General features: G+C 59.1%; 1 protein-coding gene across 4 annotated transcripts in view; it reads right to left on the bottom strand.

Annotated features, from left to right (window-relative positions):
• The window catches only part of PCDH19 (protocadherin 19), a 59,190-nt gene extending 56,561 nt beyond the window's left edge, over window positions 1-2,629 (bottom strand). For all 4 annotated transcript variants that reach the window (XM_075513522.1, XM_075513523.1, XM_075513525.1 and 1 more), the window contains exon 1: window positions 241-2,629. In XM_075513522.1, the coding sequence (XP_075369637.1) occupies window positions 241-2,381 (2,141 nt within the window). In that variant the 5' untranslated portion in view covers window positions 2,382-2,629. The remainder of the gene's footprint in view (window positions 1-240) is intronic.
• Between the last annotated feature and the right edge of the window lie 12,174 nt (window positions 2,630-14,803).

Genomic DNA, 14,803 nt, shown 5'->3' with positions numbered 1-14,803 from the left:
TTGTCAAGCCGCACAATCAAGTCGATTCGTTACCCGGCATGGATTTCTGCTCTCCTCCCAGAGAACAATTTTTTAAAGCTTCGCAGGCAATTTCCTTAGAGGGCCGTGAACCTCACTTTTGTTCCCAAAGCAAATTTAACACCACCCCCCCCCAGGTATACAGCAGCGAATGGAAAAGTAACTGTGCCGGCAATAATCAAAGCAGACCCGGCAGGTGCACAGAAACAAAGATGTCTTTACCTGCAGTTATAGGTCCTGATTTCCTTGTTATCCCTTTTGCACTTGACTGCCACAAAGATCATGGTGACAAAAAGAATGGCTGCGATAGACCCCAGGGCAATAATGAAAATCAGGGAGAGGTTAACAGATCCTATGGACTCCTGGGCATCCAGGGCTGGAGACAGGTATATCAAAATCAAGGCGGAAGCCGAGAGAGACGTTTTTCCATGGTCGTGAGCCACCACGATCAGCTCGTAGGCTGTCTTTGCGTTCTCCCCAAAGGCTCTGGTGGTCCTTATCTCTCCATTGACTTGGTCTATCTCAAAAAACCCTCTGTCTCCTTCCACCATTTCGTAGGAAAGTCTGCCATTTTCACCCTCGTCATAGTCGTCTGCCTTGACCACCGTCACCAAGTAGCCGACCCCCGCGTTCCTGGGGATGTACACCTCCGCGGTCCCGTTGACCAGTGGCGGGGCCGTGATCACAGGGGTGTTGTCATTGACGTCCAGGACGATCACCCTGACAGTGGCATTGCTCTGCAGAGAGGGATTACCCCCATCTTTTGCCAAGACCTTGAACTCGAAGGCCTTCGTCTGTTCATGATTGAAAGACCTCAAAGCATAGATATCTCCAGAGTTGGGGTTGATGGAGACATAGGTGAAGACAGGCATGTCCCTGACTTGGGAGGGCACGATCTGGTAGGAGACACTGCCATTGAGGCCCAGGTCAGGGTCCCTGGCCGAGACTGAGAGGAGGTAGGCCCCCGGGGTGTTGTTCTCCTGCACGATGACCTGGTAATAGGGCTTGGAGAAGTGGGGATGGTTGTCATTCTCATCGGTGATCTTGACAGTGAAGGACTTGGTGGCCTGCAGGGAGGGGACGCCATTGTCCTTGGCCTGGATGGTGAGGTTGTACTGGTCCCTCTGCTCCCGGTCCAGCCGCCCGTCCACCAGGATGGTGGAGAAGCTCTCGTACTCCTGGAGCCGAAAAGGCACGTTGCCCAGGAGCTTGCACTGCACCCGCCCGTTGGCCCCAGAGTCGCGGTCCGACACCCGCACCAGAGCAATGACGTACCCCGGTGGGGCGTTCTCGCTCACCTCCACCAGCTCACTGTTGACAGAGAGCAGGTTGATGAGGGGCGGATTGTCGTTGGCATCCTGGACGCTGATAGTCACTTTGCAATGGGCAGGGATGGAGTTAGGCCCCAAGTCCTTGGCCTGCACGTCCAGCTCGTAGACGTGACCCTCCTCATAGTCGATGGCACCACTCACCGTGATGAGGCCAGTCTGGGGGTCGATTTGGAAGAGCTCCCGGGCCCGCTCAGAGACGTAGCTGTGGAAAGAGTAGAGGACCTGGCCGTTGGTGCCCTCGTCCGGGTCGGAGGCGTTGAGGCGGATGACCGGCGTACCCGGCGGGGCATTTTCGGGCACACTGACGGTGTAGGCCGGCTCCTCAAAGAGCGGGTTGTTGTCATTGGAGTCGATGACGCGGATGCTGAGCTCCACCGTGCCGAAGTTGGGCGGGTCACCACCGTCCAGCGCCGTGATCACGTAGCTGTAGTGGGACTGGGTCTCGCGATCCAGGCTCTTCTCCACCACCAGCTCGGCAAAGCGGGACCCATCGCCCCGCGTCTTAGTCTCCAGCCCGAAGAGGTCATTGGGGGTGATCTCATAGCTCTGCACACCAAAGCTGCCCGAGTCCGGGTCATAGGCACTCTCCAGCGGCACCCGGGTGCCGGGGCTGGCCGTCTCCGAGATTTCCAGCTCGATCTGGTCGGTGGGGAAGCTGGGCGCATTGTCGTTGAGGTCCTTGATCTCCAGCTTGATCACGCAGATCTCCATGGAGCTGGACATCACCTCCAGTGAGATGATGCACTTGGGGCTCTGCCGGCACAGCAGGTCCCGGTCGATCTTCTGCTTGGTCACCAGCAGCCCCGACCCGGGGCTGATGTCCACCAGGTGGGGGGCCGAGTTGGAGACCACCCGGAAGGCGGCGGGCTGCCGGGGGTCCAGCACGAAACCGGCGTCCCGGGCGTCCTTGGCGACGTTGGCAATCACCGTGCCGGCCCGCTGCTCCTCCTCCACCGAGTACTTGAGGTTGACGAGGGCCCCGGCGCCGGCCCACAGCAAGGCGGCCCCCAGCAGCGCCGGGAGAGCCCCCATCGCCGCCGCCGCCCCCTCCGGCCGCCGCGCCGCGCCGCGCCCCGACGGCCGCTGGCCGCCCGCCTCAGGGGCCCGCCGCCCTCATGCGGGCAGCGCCCGCCGGGCTGCCCCGGCGGCGGCGGGCGGGTGCGGGCACCGGAGCCGCGGTCCCCCGCGCCCACGCCAACGCCGCCCGCTCAGGCGCTCCGAGCCGGCGGCGCCGCGGATGGGCCGGGCATGGCGTGGGGGAGCGGGAGCGGGAGCTGGAGCTGGAGCTGGAGCTGGAGCTGGAGCGGGGTGCCGAGCCGTGCCGCGCCGCGCTGAGCCGAGCCCGCTCCCGCCGGCGCTCGCTGCGGCGGCCGCACGCCACTGCCCGCAGTCCGGAGCGCCAGCGGGCGGCGCGGGGGCGGGCGGCGCGGGGGCGGGCGACGGTGAGTTGCGGCCAATGGGCGCTCGGGGGCGGGGCCGGCGCACCGCGCCGCAGCCAATGGGGCCGCGCCGAGCCGCGCTGCCGGCCGGCGGGGCGGGGCCGGGGCGGGGCCCGCGGAGCGGCGCGGCCGGGAGCGGGAGCGGGGCGCGGAGCCGCGCGGGGCGGCGCGGATGGCTCCGCCGCGCCGGGAGCCTGTTGCCCCGCGGCGCCGAGCCCGCCCCGGTGCCCGGGAGCTACGGGCGGCACCGGCGCTTTGGGGCGCCGCGGGAGCCGCTGCGTGCCCGCGGTCACCGGCGGTTCCTTCTTCAGCGGCGCGGAGGCGCACAGGGCGGCGGCGGGCCCCTGCGGGCACCGGGCCCCTGCGAGCACCGGCGTGGGCCGGGCAGAGGGGCCCGCCGGGTCCGCGCTGAGCGCCCCCAGGCCCCTTCAGGCGCTTTCCCTCTGGGGCAGGAGTGAGCCCGCCGCGCCCCGGCTGCACCGCACCCCACCCCGCCGGGCAGGGTCCCCGGGGAGCCGGCGTGGGAGCCGGGACCGCCAGGCTGTCCCGGGCGGCTCCAGCCCCGACAGCGCTCGCTGCTCACTGCTAATGACTGGAGAGAGCACCATGGTACCGTCTTCTCTTAGAAAGGAAATAAAACTTCATTGTCCGTGTGCCGGTGCCTTACCTCGGGTGTCCGCGCGTGGCACGCAAGTTCCCGGGGTGTAACTAAGGGGGGCGCGGGGAAGGTGTCACCGTGCCCCGGGCACGGGGGCGGGGCTGCCCCGGCGGGTTGCGGGCGCGCTGCCGGCCGGTGCAGGCGGGGCGCTCCGGCGCTGGCGGCGCTCAGCTCGGAGCCTTTCGGCTGCAAACTTTCAGACGCGCCGTCCCGCCCCCCCGCCCCGAGGTTAAAAGAGGCTCGGCCGGCTGCCGGCGCGTCCCTGCGGCAAACCGCCCCGGGAGCCCGCCGATCGATAGCGGCGAGCCGGCGCCGCGCGGAGAAGGCAGCGGGACGGGGTGCCCGGCCGCAGCCGCCGCGGCACGGGGCTCCGTCGGGGCGGTGGGCAGCGGGAGCCGACGCCTCGCCGGTGCAGCCGCCCCGCGGGCAACAGCCCCGGCGCCCCGCGGCCGCGGCTCCGTCCCCGCCCGGCCCGGCCGCGCCGTCGGGCCCCGCCGCGCCTTCCCAGGCACAAGGGCGCCATCTAGCGGCCGCCGCGGGGAGGCGGAGCGGCCGGGACCGGTCCGCACCGCGCACGGCGGAGCCGGGAAACCGCCCGGCCCTGGGCCGGCCCCGCGGGGCGCTGCCTCGGCGGCTCCGGGGCGGGGCTGCACGGCACGGCACCGCGCGGCTCGGCCACGGGCTGGGCCGGCCCGCGGAGGGTGGCCGGGACGCCACCCCCCCTCAGGGACACCAGCCCCGTGACGATATCCGTCCAGGGACACCACCCCCTCCAGGGACACTGTCCCCCGCGACAACATCCGTCCAGGGACACCACCCCCTTCAGGGACACCAGCCCCGTGACGAAATCCGTCCAGGGACACCACCCCCCCCAGGGACACCCCGCCCCGGGACAGCCGGGGGGATCCCCGCTCCTCCCCGCGGCCCACGGGAGGGACGCAGGTCCCTCTGCTCCTGGCTGCCGTGTCCCGGAGCGGTGGGAGCACAAGCCAGCGGAGAGAAGGGCCCTTGCCGGGCCTTTCTTCCCCTCTCCGGGAAGCAGCAGCGTGGGTCACCGTGACCCGCGGGGGCGGGACGCGGGGAGGCGGCAGGTGGGGACGGTGCGAATGGGCAAACCCTCCCCCCCCGCGTTCGCGAAGTCTTCCTTGGAAAAATTAATTCTGATGACTTGAACGGTGCCATGTGGATTGAAAACCTGGCTGAAGGCTCATAAACAAAGGGTGATTAGAAACAGGGGGAGGTGTTTATGGGGTACTGCAGGGATCTAGGTTAGGTCTGCTCTCCTTTAATACCCTCATTAATGACCTGGAAAGAGGGAGTAAACTACACATTAATGAATTTGGCAGATGATGCTATATTGGGAGGTGCTGTGAGCTCCAGCAAGCATAGAAAATTAACACAAAAAGGGCCTAGTGAGATTAGAAACATGGGCAGGAAACAGCAAAAGGAGCTGTGCCTTGGACAAATGTAAGGGAGTCCAGCTGGGAAGCAAATGCACGTACGAGCCGACAGCAGAAGGGGCAACGATGGCTGAGCCAAGCGGGCAGCACCGCACCGCAGCTGGAGTGACACCCCAGTGAAGGGCCTGCAGCTCAGGGGACAGCGAGGGGGACCCAGGAGGCTGCCGAGCGTAAGGGCAGCAGGGACAGATCGGCCACTGGTGTCCGAGGATGGCGTGGAGGTGCTGGGAGGCTCAGGTGTGGCTGGAGCCGGAGCGCGGGCCTCCCCCAGCACAGATGTGTTGGCCGCAGTTCAGAGGGAAGCCACACAAATGATCAAAGGCGTGGAGAGAATGATTTCTGGAGGAAGATTAAAAGGCTTAAATATATATATTGCTTGGCTAAGAGCTGTCCATGGGGAGACAAACTAAGAGCCTTACAGATCTGGTTGGTGTAAATAGAGAGGGAGGGAAGGAATTATTTAATAGAGTTCAAGGGGCATCACCAGAAGGGATGACAGGAAATGAAGAAATGGAGCATTTAGGTTGAATGTCACGGGGGAAAAAATCCCCTCTGCTGACAGCGAAAATTATGAGGCTGCGACGTGGTTCCCTGGAGGGAGAAAGTTCTGTGGCTTGAGATATTTAAAACCAGACAGGATCAGTCTGAATATAAAGGCGGCTGGGATGAGCCACTGGCAGGGGATGTGCGGAGGAGCAAGAGCTGGGCAGGGACGCACCTCATTTTCCAGCTCTTTTTCCACTGAAATATTTCTTTATATATCACATATATAAAAGATCTGCATTTTTTATTTATTGCATATATGCATTTCTGCTGCTGTAAAGGAAATCACTGACATGATGGATGCTGTGCCAGGCACCTTGTAGCCGGGCAGGGCTGAAAAGGCCCTGACATTGGAGAAACTTCACCTCCGTATGGTAATGGCGGGGGATTAGAGGGTGGTTAAGTGACTGGCACAAGGTTGCTGAGCAGGTCCATGGCAGAACCCGATGTTGATGGCCCTGCACAGTGTGACGTGCCCTGGAGCACGAGGTCTCCTGCAGGTTTGGCTTCTGTAGAGCATCTCATATCTCAATGGCTTTCTGCAGGATGCTCTCCAGGTGACCAAGGAGAAGCCAGGCCACAGCTGGCCAGCTGCACGGCACCCGTAACCTTGATTCACGCTCCATCCTTTCACCCCCAGCTAATGCTCAGTTTGCCAGAGGCTGTGACGGGATCCCTTTGGAGCAAAACAGGCATCGATTGCAGCCCCACCCCTCCCCATCTCCTGCCTCGCTGGAGGTCTGTGAGTGCTGTCAACAAAATGGATTAATAGTCCTATTATCAGTTCAGATGGATGGCCAGGGTGAGGAGAAAACATCGCGTCCCAGGGAACTCAAGTAGGCACATTAATAAAGATGCCACACGTTGGCTCTGAAATCTAAAAGCTCTGCTCCACTCCTTGCAACACAATTAGTTTATCCAAAGCCCAACGCTCCCGTCGCAATGCGCCTGCCGATGGCCCCAGCACCAGTGCGTGGTGGCCTGGCTGGGAGGGAGGGAGCTGGTGGCATGGTGGTCGCCGTGTCCCTCTTGGCCAAACCCCCTGCAAGAGCTCTCCGTGCAAGACAGCAGCCCATTTCGTAGCACCCTGCTCCGGTCGTGCTGCCATTAGGGAGCTGCATCGTCCCCCTTGGTGCCAGCTTGCTGCCCCTCGGCGTCAGGCTGGGGGTCCGGGGGGGCCACAGGGCCAGCCCAGCCCCTGGCAGCTGAGGAGCTGGTGTGACAGGGCGGCACCGTGGCCCGTCACTCAGCCGGCTCATTGATGGGTACGGGCAGCATGTTAACGAAGATACTGATTCTGCCCACGCTGTAAAATAAGGAAAGCTTTTAATTAAAAGCAAGTGGTGCAGCTTGCAGCCCTTTGTTTGAGCGCTAATGCGAATGACTTTCCTTTCCAGCCCAGCATTTATAGCTGTCTCTCTTGTACCTGTCAAAAAGTAAATCTCAGGATCTAAAACATGTATATTTAAAACTACGGTATCAGCAGGCTGTCAAGCCTGGGGCTTTTTATTAAACATTCCTTGTGCCGGGGCTGAGGGGAAAGGACGAGCACGGGGCGAGGCCAGCAAAGCAGCGAGGCAGCCACCAGCCTCCCGACACCTGGCCAGACCGCGCGGGCAGAGGCTGTCCTGCTTCGTGGGCAAACTGGCCTCCGCCGTCGCCCGCAGCCGGGGCAGCGGGATGGACTCACCTCCTGCCTGGCCAGCTCCTCTGGGCAGCCCCTGCTCGCCCCCCTGCCTCTCCTCCCTGCCCCTCTCAGGGCACGCTGCTGCAGAGGCCAGCGGGCTTCGGGGGCTCCGTGCACGCCCTGCCTCCCCCTGCAGCAAAGGCCTCCCGCTGGTACCCTGCCCGGACGCTGGTACCCTGCCCGGACGCTGGTACCCTGCCCAGATGCTGGTACCCTGCCCGGACGATGCTGGTACCCTGCCCAGATGCTGGTACCCTGCCCGGACGATGCTGGTACCGAAGCCACCACTCGCATCCTCTGCCACAGCAAGAGGGGAGCGAAGCCCGCTCGGACCCGGCTCCCCCGGCACCCCGTTTCTCCAGGTGCGGTGCAGAACTGGAGAAAACAAGCACAAAATAGTTTGAAATTTTGAAATTTGTTTTAAACATCAAAGAAGAACTTTATCTTTTTAATTTTTCAGAACCTTTCTTTTAATTTCAAATTTCTGAAGTGTTGTTTTTCCCCTTTCCGGCACCTTTTCCTTTTAGCTACTAGGTGAAGTAAAATAAATGATGTAGGTTTATTTTTTCCTTTCTTTGCTTATCCAGTTCTGCAAAACTTGAAAGCTTTTCAAAGCATCTGGGTGTCGGGAGTTACAGTTTAGGTTTGTGCTTTTTTTCCCCTAGCAATATTTCTAATACCACAGCAAAGTAGAAAAAAACTGTAGCATAGAAAAAGGAAATGAAGAACTAGGAAAACTCAGAGCAAAATCCCTAGACCATTCAGCCATCAGACATCTGCTGTGTGTGGAGAAAGGGAAGACCTAAAAAGGAGAAAAATACAATATTTTATATTTGGGGAGGGTGTTTGGAAAATAAGACAAAGTATTCAGCTTAGAATTAAACGCGCTTTTTTTTTTGCCCCCATCATGTGGGAATTCAGTGCATGTCCACTCTCCAGAGGTTTGGGAGTGAGGACAGCCTGGCCAGCTCTGCCCGTCAGCCCTCTAAGAGCCAAACTTCATCGAGCATCCGCGGGACTTGCAGACATCTGTCCGTGTAACTCTGTTAGCAGTTTGCACATAATGCAGATAAGGGGCCGCTGCTGTAAAATATCAAGTCTTTAGACTATAAAAAACTGTCTTTCTAAGCTGAAATCTAACTTTATTTGTGCTCCCGCAATTCCACCCAAGTCAGCAGGGTTTCCTGGCTGTTAGCAAGGGCAGCGTCTGGCACGTTCCTTCCACAGCAGAGGTTAAAGTGCCAAAGAGAGGACAGCATCACTCTGAGGAATTCGATAAACTCCTATCACTCAATAGTTTAATTCACTTTTACTGATGCAGCATCTTTTATCAAAGATTACATAATGCTGAATAATCATGAAGCACATAATGCAGAGCCAGACAGGCAGTTATAATCAGATTTAAAGCCTATTTTAATAAAGTGGCAGGTGCAGGGCTAATTCTCCGCTCCCGCACTGGTGTCAGTCCAGAGGAAGCCCGCTGGAGCCGCTCCTGATTTACACAGCTTGCCTGGCAGCAAAACGTGGGGAGGGGGGAGAAATAATAGGATGGTGTTTTCTGGAGGTACCGGAGGAGCGAGGCAGGCGCAGCCCCGTGCGAAGGCAGCCAGGGCACAGCATTGCTGTGTGCGATGGGCGGCCGAGGAGCTGGGCAGAGGCTGGCTCTCAGCAGGGTGCGCGAGGCAACGTTAAGGCGAAAGGCAGCCAGCATCGTCAACCGCTCACTTTCCAATACGGTCTATTAAGACGTGATGCAAAAAATGCGGCGCGATCCGGGGGGCCATTAGAGGCGACGCAGCCTTTCTCCCCACCTCGCCGGCCCACGTCCCGCCGGCTGCTGCCAGCGTTCATTACCCAGCAGCTACGCGATGGCCTGTGGCAAACGAGCGCGCTCGTTCTCAGGCCGCTTCCCAGAGGGCACGTTATGGAAAGCTACTGCTGTAATCGGCATCTCTGCCGGCCGTGTCAGCTGAGAGGCCGGGACCCAGCGGGGTGGGGAGGTGTTCCCACTCAGGCAGGAGACCCGCAGCGAGAGCCGGGCACGCTGCTGAGCAAGCCGGTCCCACAGCCGGCACAGCCGCACCGCGGCCGAGGTCAGCGCCAAGCGGCATTCTCACAGGTGGCTGACAGCCGACCCGCTGCCTGCTGCAGGGTCACGCCAAAAAACTATGCGGCCTGATCGATTCAGTCCCCTATCGTACAAGAAAAGCTGACCTGAGGGTCTGAAAAGGGCTGCTGGTCACCCTCCGAGACGCTCCGCCAGCCCCTCGGGTGCAGCAGCCCACCTGCGTCTGGCAGCCTGCGGGGAGACAGGCGTTTCAGCTGCGCTGGCTAAATATTTTCCATGCAATCAATTCCAGCATATAAAACCATCAAACAGGATAACCTTGTGATCAAATGGCCAACAGAGAAAAGTGCTTAATATTATCCACTCCAGATAATGAGCTGTATTTCCAGCACAGGCCCCAAACACACATCACCGTGCACTAAATGCCATACAATTGCCTGCACAACAAGTTAAGCAAAGATTAAAAGCGAGGAGGAGAGAAGAGGGAGGGTAGGAAACGAAGCACAAGGAAATTGCAATCTGTGCCGTCAGCGTGCGCGGGAGCAGAGCCGGGGGAGCGCTGCAATGCAGGTCAGCGCACAATCGCGTGGTGGACCTTCAGGAGCGCGCGTTGGACGCCTGCCTGGATTTACAAACGCTGCGTGCTGTTACCCACACAGGTGAAGAACAGACGGCCTTAGGGTTTACAAGACAGCAATGCCATGGATGAATTAAGAGGCAACCAAACTTCTCTCTGCAGGAGATCCACCTGCTGGCGAAGGTTATCCTAGGTGATGGGAGAATCTCTGCTCTTCCTACCCTGCTTACAAACAGCACATCTTAATTCAGTCTCCGGGTCCTCGCATGGACAAACAGATTGCAAAGGTCGGGGTAACAGACACCTGGGGAAGGACAGTGATTTAGAGAAATAGGGCAGTGCCATATCTCTGGTCTGAACGGCTACATGGCTAACGCACAGAGCTTAGCAAACTCTGCGCAGCTGCTCCGGCGACATCCATTCCATCTTTCAAAACAGTCACGAATACAACTAAATCACTTATTCTACATTTTTCTTTCTATTTTTCTCCCCCCTTTATTGCAGCACGCTACTTAGCCTGCTGCTGACCCCGTGGGATGGGAAAGAGACTGCAATGCTTCCTTCTTTCAGCAGAAATTAGATACCTGGCACTGGCGGAGAGCTGACAGCTCCCAAACATTCGCTTGCTTTTACACCCGAGCCACAAGCCTCCTGCCCAGCACGCCAACAGGCAGGAGAGAGCATTTCTGGGATATACAGCCTCCTGCCGCAGCGCTGAACGCCAGCTGGGAGATTTAGGCAGCGCTCCTCAGCTGGCACGATTTGCCCCGGCTCCGGAGCAGCCGACGGAGACGTGTCGCACCAGCTGAGGAGCAGCCGCGGGGCCGGGACCAGGCTCCGGCTCCGGCCCACCAAGGTGCCTGCGTCGGGGAATCTGGCTCCGGTTCCTTGTCGGTATTGACTTAGCAGCATCCCGCCGTTTGGCGTTTCAAGCACTGCCTGCCTGTATCCTACACCGGGCAATTAGCAGTCCAGGCACCGATCCCGGCGTGCTTCCCTCCTCCCCTCCCACTTCTGCAACTGCAGATGTAGGGAAATTGCAGAATACGCCCGTCAAAACCCCAGCTCTCCCCCAGCATCGCCGCGTGGATCATTTTCACCCACCAAGCTGAGATTCACACGTTATGGCACCCAGCCTGTGCTGTCTGCGGCGAGCCTGGTGTTCCCGCACCGCAACACAGCCAGGCTACCGGTGGTGTTTCAGCAGAGCACTCGGAGATGCAAATGTCAGGGAAAGCGATTTGTCACATAACATTACCTACGAGAGAAGGGAGAAAAGGCTAGAAAAATGCCTAACAATTGCTGTAATTATGGCTTCTTCAAATGGCTACACGATGTCAGACACGGCGCGGGGGAAAGGGCTGGCATAGCTTATCATAACTGAACCTGGGGTGGATGCTGTTCCAAGCCAGTGATTAATAGTCTGCTAGGATTTGTTTTGGCATGGCGAAAAACCGAGCGCGGTGTCTCAGAAAGACGCCAGATGGACGGCATGGAGCAGAGCCCCCCAGCCAGCCGCCGGCACGCCGCAGAGCAGGTGCTGGCAACGCCGGTGCCGGCGCAGGTGGTCACCCCGAGCCGCGCGGTGCTTGCTCCTTATTTGTGGGGTAACTGCGTCCTGGCAGGGACCGGTTCCTGCCGCTGCCCCGGGCCCCGGCGCTCCTCAAGCTGTTCCCGGCGCCTTGCAGAACAGGCGTAACGCCGGGCGCGAGGCCAGCGTGCAGGCAGGGTGGCTGGCTCCCGTCCTCCCGCAGCGCCGGCGGAGGCTGCTGAGCCGCACGCGAAGGCAGCCTCGTCACCACCCTTGCATCAGGTGCATCTCCACAACAAATTCCTGGAGCTCACTTCTGGCAGGAGTGCCAGGATGAAGCCTTCCTCCCGCAGCCCAGGCTGGTCCTCCTCCCCTTCCCCAGCCCACGGACTTCATTTGCTCCAGGGTGATGAGACATCACCCTCCAGGCAGCCGAAACAGCAGCTCCGGTGGTGCAAAAGCATGAAGCGCGGTCCCTCGAGAGGGCACCCACCTGCCGTGGAGCGGGTGGGCAGGGCACCCAGCCCGGGATGGAGCTGCCTTCCCCCCGGGACCCCGGGCCAACGTGCCACAGCCAACACGGACCCTGTCCTTCAGAGAAGGACACAGCGGGGACGTGGCAACTGTGCCCATCCAACAGCTCACATCGCTCATCCCCTTGGAAAGTAAGAGGCAGATCTTGGCTGTCCATGCGATCAGGTACCAACATCTCAGTGTCTGCTGATGGCAACATATCCTCCAATGTGAGGCTAAGGATAAAAGTGAGTCCAGCTGGGCCACAAGATATATTGTTTGGATCAGGCTGAGAATCACTTATGCGATGTTTTATTAACATAATGGATAGCTGTGCCTGGTAAAATGAGTAATAATCTTGTTTAAGGGATCGCTCCTGAATCACACAGTGTCGTTGCCAATGCTGCAAACTTTCCTTGCTGGTCTGCAGGCCAAATCCTTTCCTGGAGCAAGCGATGCCCAGAACAAAAGAGGACAAATCAGATAGGAACAGCTTTCTGCCTTTTTTTTTTTTAAGAATTGGAGGTAATATGACAGGTAGCATCCTCCATCTCACAGTCCCTCTGATTTTCACACTTCATCTCATCTCAGTCCCTCAGGATTGCTATTTTACCCAGCACTTACCCAGCCCCCTGCTCCACATCCAGCTTGGGTGTTTCCCGGGGACAGAGCTCTGCCTGGGGTAAATGGTCGGTGGCTAATGGAAGGAAATAGAGGAAAAAGTAATTTACATCAGCTAAGCATTTATTCTGTGCACTGCTATTTTGTGATCATCTATAATTTTAATCTATTAACAGTGAAAGATGCATCTGTTCTCTGGGTTCATCTTGTTTACAGGTGATGTGATCCCGAGGGACTGGTCTGCTATTTGAGGGCATTTTTGGAAATTCCGTATTTCCACAATTGTGAGCAACCCCTGAAAGTGAGGAGGGCACTTGGGGAGGGGTGGCATCCTACCTGACAGAGGAGCTGCCTTTTAAGCAAGACACGCTCAGGAGCAGCAAAACGTGCTGCATTGAGACTGCCAGCCAGCTTCTGCGATGACAAGACACACCGTTGCCATCGCCCCAGCTCTGGTTAAAGAGCAGCGGGTGACATGCAGCCTGGGGACAGACACCCAGACGGCCTGCAGAGCTGGGACCAGAGACCCAGGCTTGGGGACCGATGGGGAATGCCCCGGGATCCCAGAGAAAGCGGTCACCTGGAGCGTAACTCTGGGTGCACGTCCTCCTGAAGCATCCCCTCCCTGGTTCTCCACCCGGTGCCCAAGACCCTCATGCAGCTCACCCGAGGCTGTGACTCAGGGCACCGAGCTCTCCTGCAGCCAGGGAATAAATAATCATTAAAGCTGCAGCAAGTACTACGTTCAAAGGGAAAAGCAGAAATTACAGCCTAGACCATGTGGCAGGATGACATGATACGCTACATGAAAAAACACCCTTCCTGGTAGAGCTTTAACATATACCCTAACCTTATCATTATGACTTACTTTAATTAGCAAGCTAATCGGCTGACGGCGCTGTGGAGCCAGGGCTGGCACTGGGTGATGGCTGAGGGTCCTGATGGAGAAAGCCACCGGCATGACCCATTGCCCACACGGCCCCTCTGCACCCCACGCAGGGCATCCCTCAACCTGCGTTAAGCTGGGAGGGGTGCGGGTGGGGGGCTCAGCACCACAGAGCCCGGGTCAGCCGTCCGTCCTTCCGTCCGTCCATGGGGGAAGGCCTGAGCAACCAGCCTGTGACCGAGATCAGGTTTCCAGCCCTGAAGAATGAAAACGCAGCTCATTGAAATTCTGCCTGCCTTCGCAAACAAAGCCCATGGCTGCCTCTGGGCTGGGTGCCCCAGCCCTGCCCGCACAGCCCTGCCCGCACAGCCCTGCCCCTGCGGCTGGGAATTTGGGCTTGCCCTGCACCCGCACCGGGACCCCACGTAGCCCTCAAGGCTGCCGCTCAGCCTCCTCTAAACCAACACAGGCAAATAAATACCAAATAAGTCTTTTGCAGTGCACACAAATGCCACGGGGACCATCCTCTTTAACACGAGGCCGTTTCCCCCTCCCCGGACCCTCCTTTGAACTCTGTTTTCTTCCAAGCCCTGGACCATATCTTCCCTTTCCTCGCCGCTATCGAGGCCAGCAGCACAGGCGGGCTGTCCCCTGCTGCTCTCTCCAAGGGGACATTCCTGCCCACACATGGAAATATAACACGCTTGCTCGGATTTTGAATAAGTCACCTATCTCCAGAAATCACAGCCACCACCAGCAGCTCTGCCCACCGGGGTCTGGCTGCTGCCATCACTCACGCGCTGAGGTTTTCATGGCTTTGGGCACCTGCAGAACCTGAGCTGGAACGGACGGAGCTGGTTTAGGTATCCCGCAAATTTGCAGCAAAGAGTTTATTGGAAACATTTAGCCCTCTTTCTGTTCATTAATGAAGTTCAAACACACTTTGATTTTCTTCATATTTGCTCATTATTTGAAATGGCAGAGGGATGCTTTAATGGGGGTGTTTGGGAGCAGGGACTGCCTGCCCGCTGTTCAAAGGCAGGCAGGCAGCAGCCGCAGCACGTCCCTGCTCCGGCCCGACACGCTCTGCGGGACGGAAACCTGGCAAGGATTCAGGCTCCTACCGCCGCCCCCCAGACCTCCTCTTTCTGCAGGCTTTTCCGCAAGCAGACTTTGCTCCAGACGCAGAAGCGCTTGCTGAGAGCAATTTAAAAGGGTTTGCAAACACCAGCATGGTTCTTATTGAAACAAATATCCACCAATCTGCGCCGTGCTCCGAGAGCACGAGCTCCTGGAAAGATCACGTCTCCCCAGCTGGTTCGGACACGGTGCCACGGCAGCGGTGTCAGAGCCGCTTGGCCGCCGCAGCCTCCTGCCAGCCCTGCCCGAGCCGAGGGGCACGCATCCCGGCTGGCCTCCCGGCCGGCGTGCAGCCGCGACGGGACCACGCTGCCGGCGCTGGGAGGAAAGG

This window comes from Mycteria americana, chromosome 10 (assembly GCF_035582795.1).
Source record: "Mycteria americana isolate JAX WOST 10 ecotype Jacksonville Zoo and Gardens chromosome 10, USCA_MyAme_1.0, whole genome shotgun sequence".
In the NCBI taxonomy this organism is placed as follows: Eukaryota; Metazoa; Chordata; class Aves; order Ciconiiformes; family Ciconiidae; genus Mycteria; species Mycteria americana.
The sequence above is the reverse complement of the archived record's forward strand: the minus strand, read 5'-3'. Positions and strand labels throughout refer to the sequence as shown.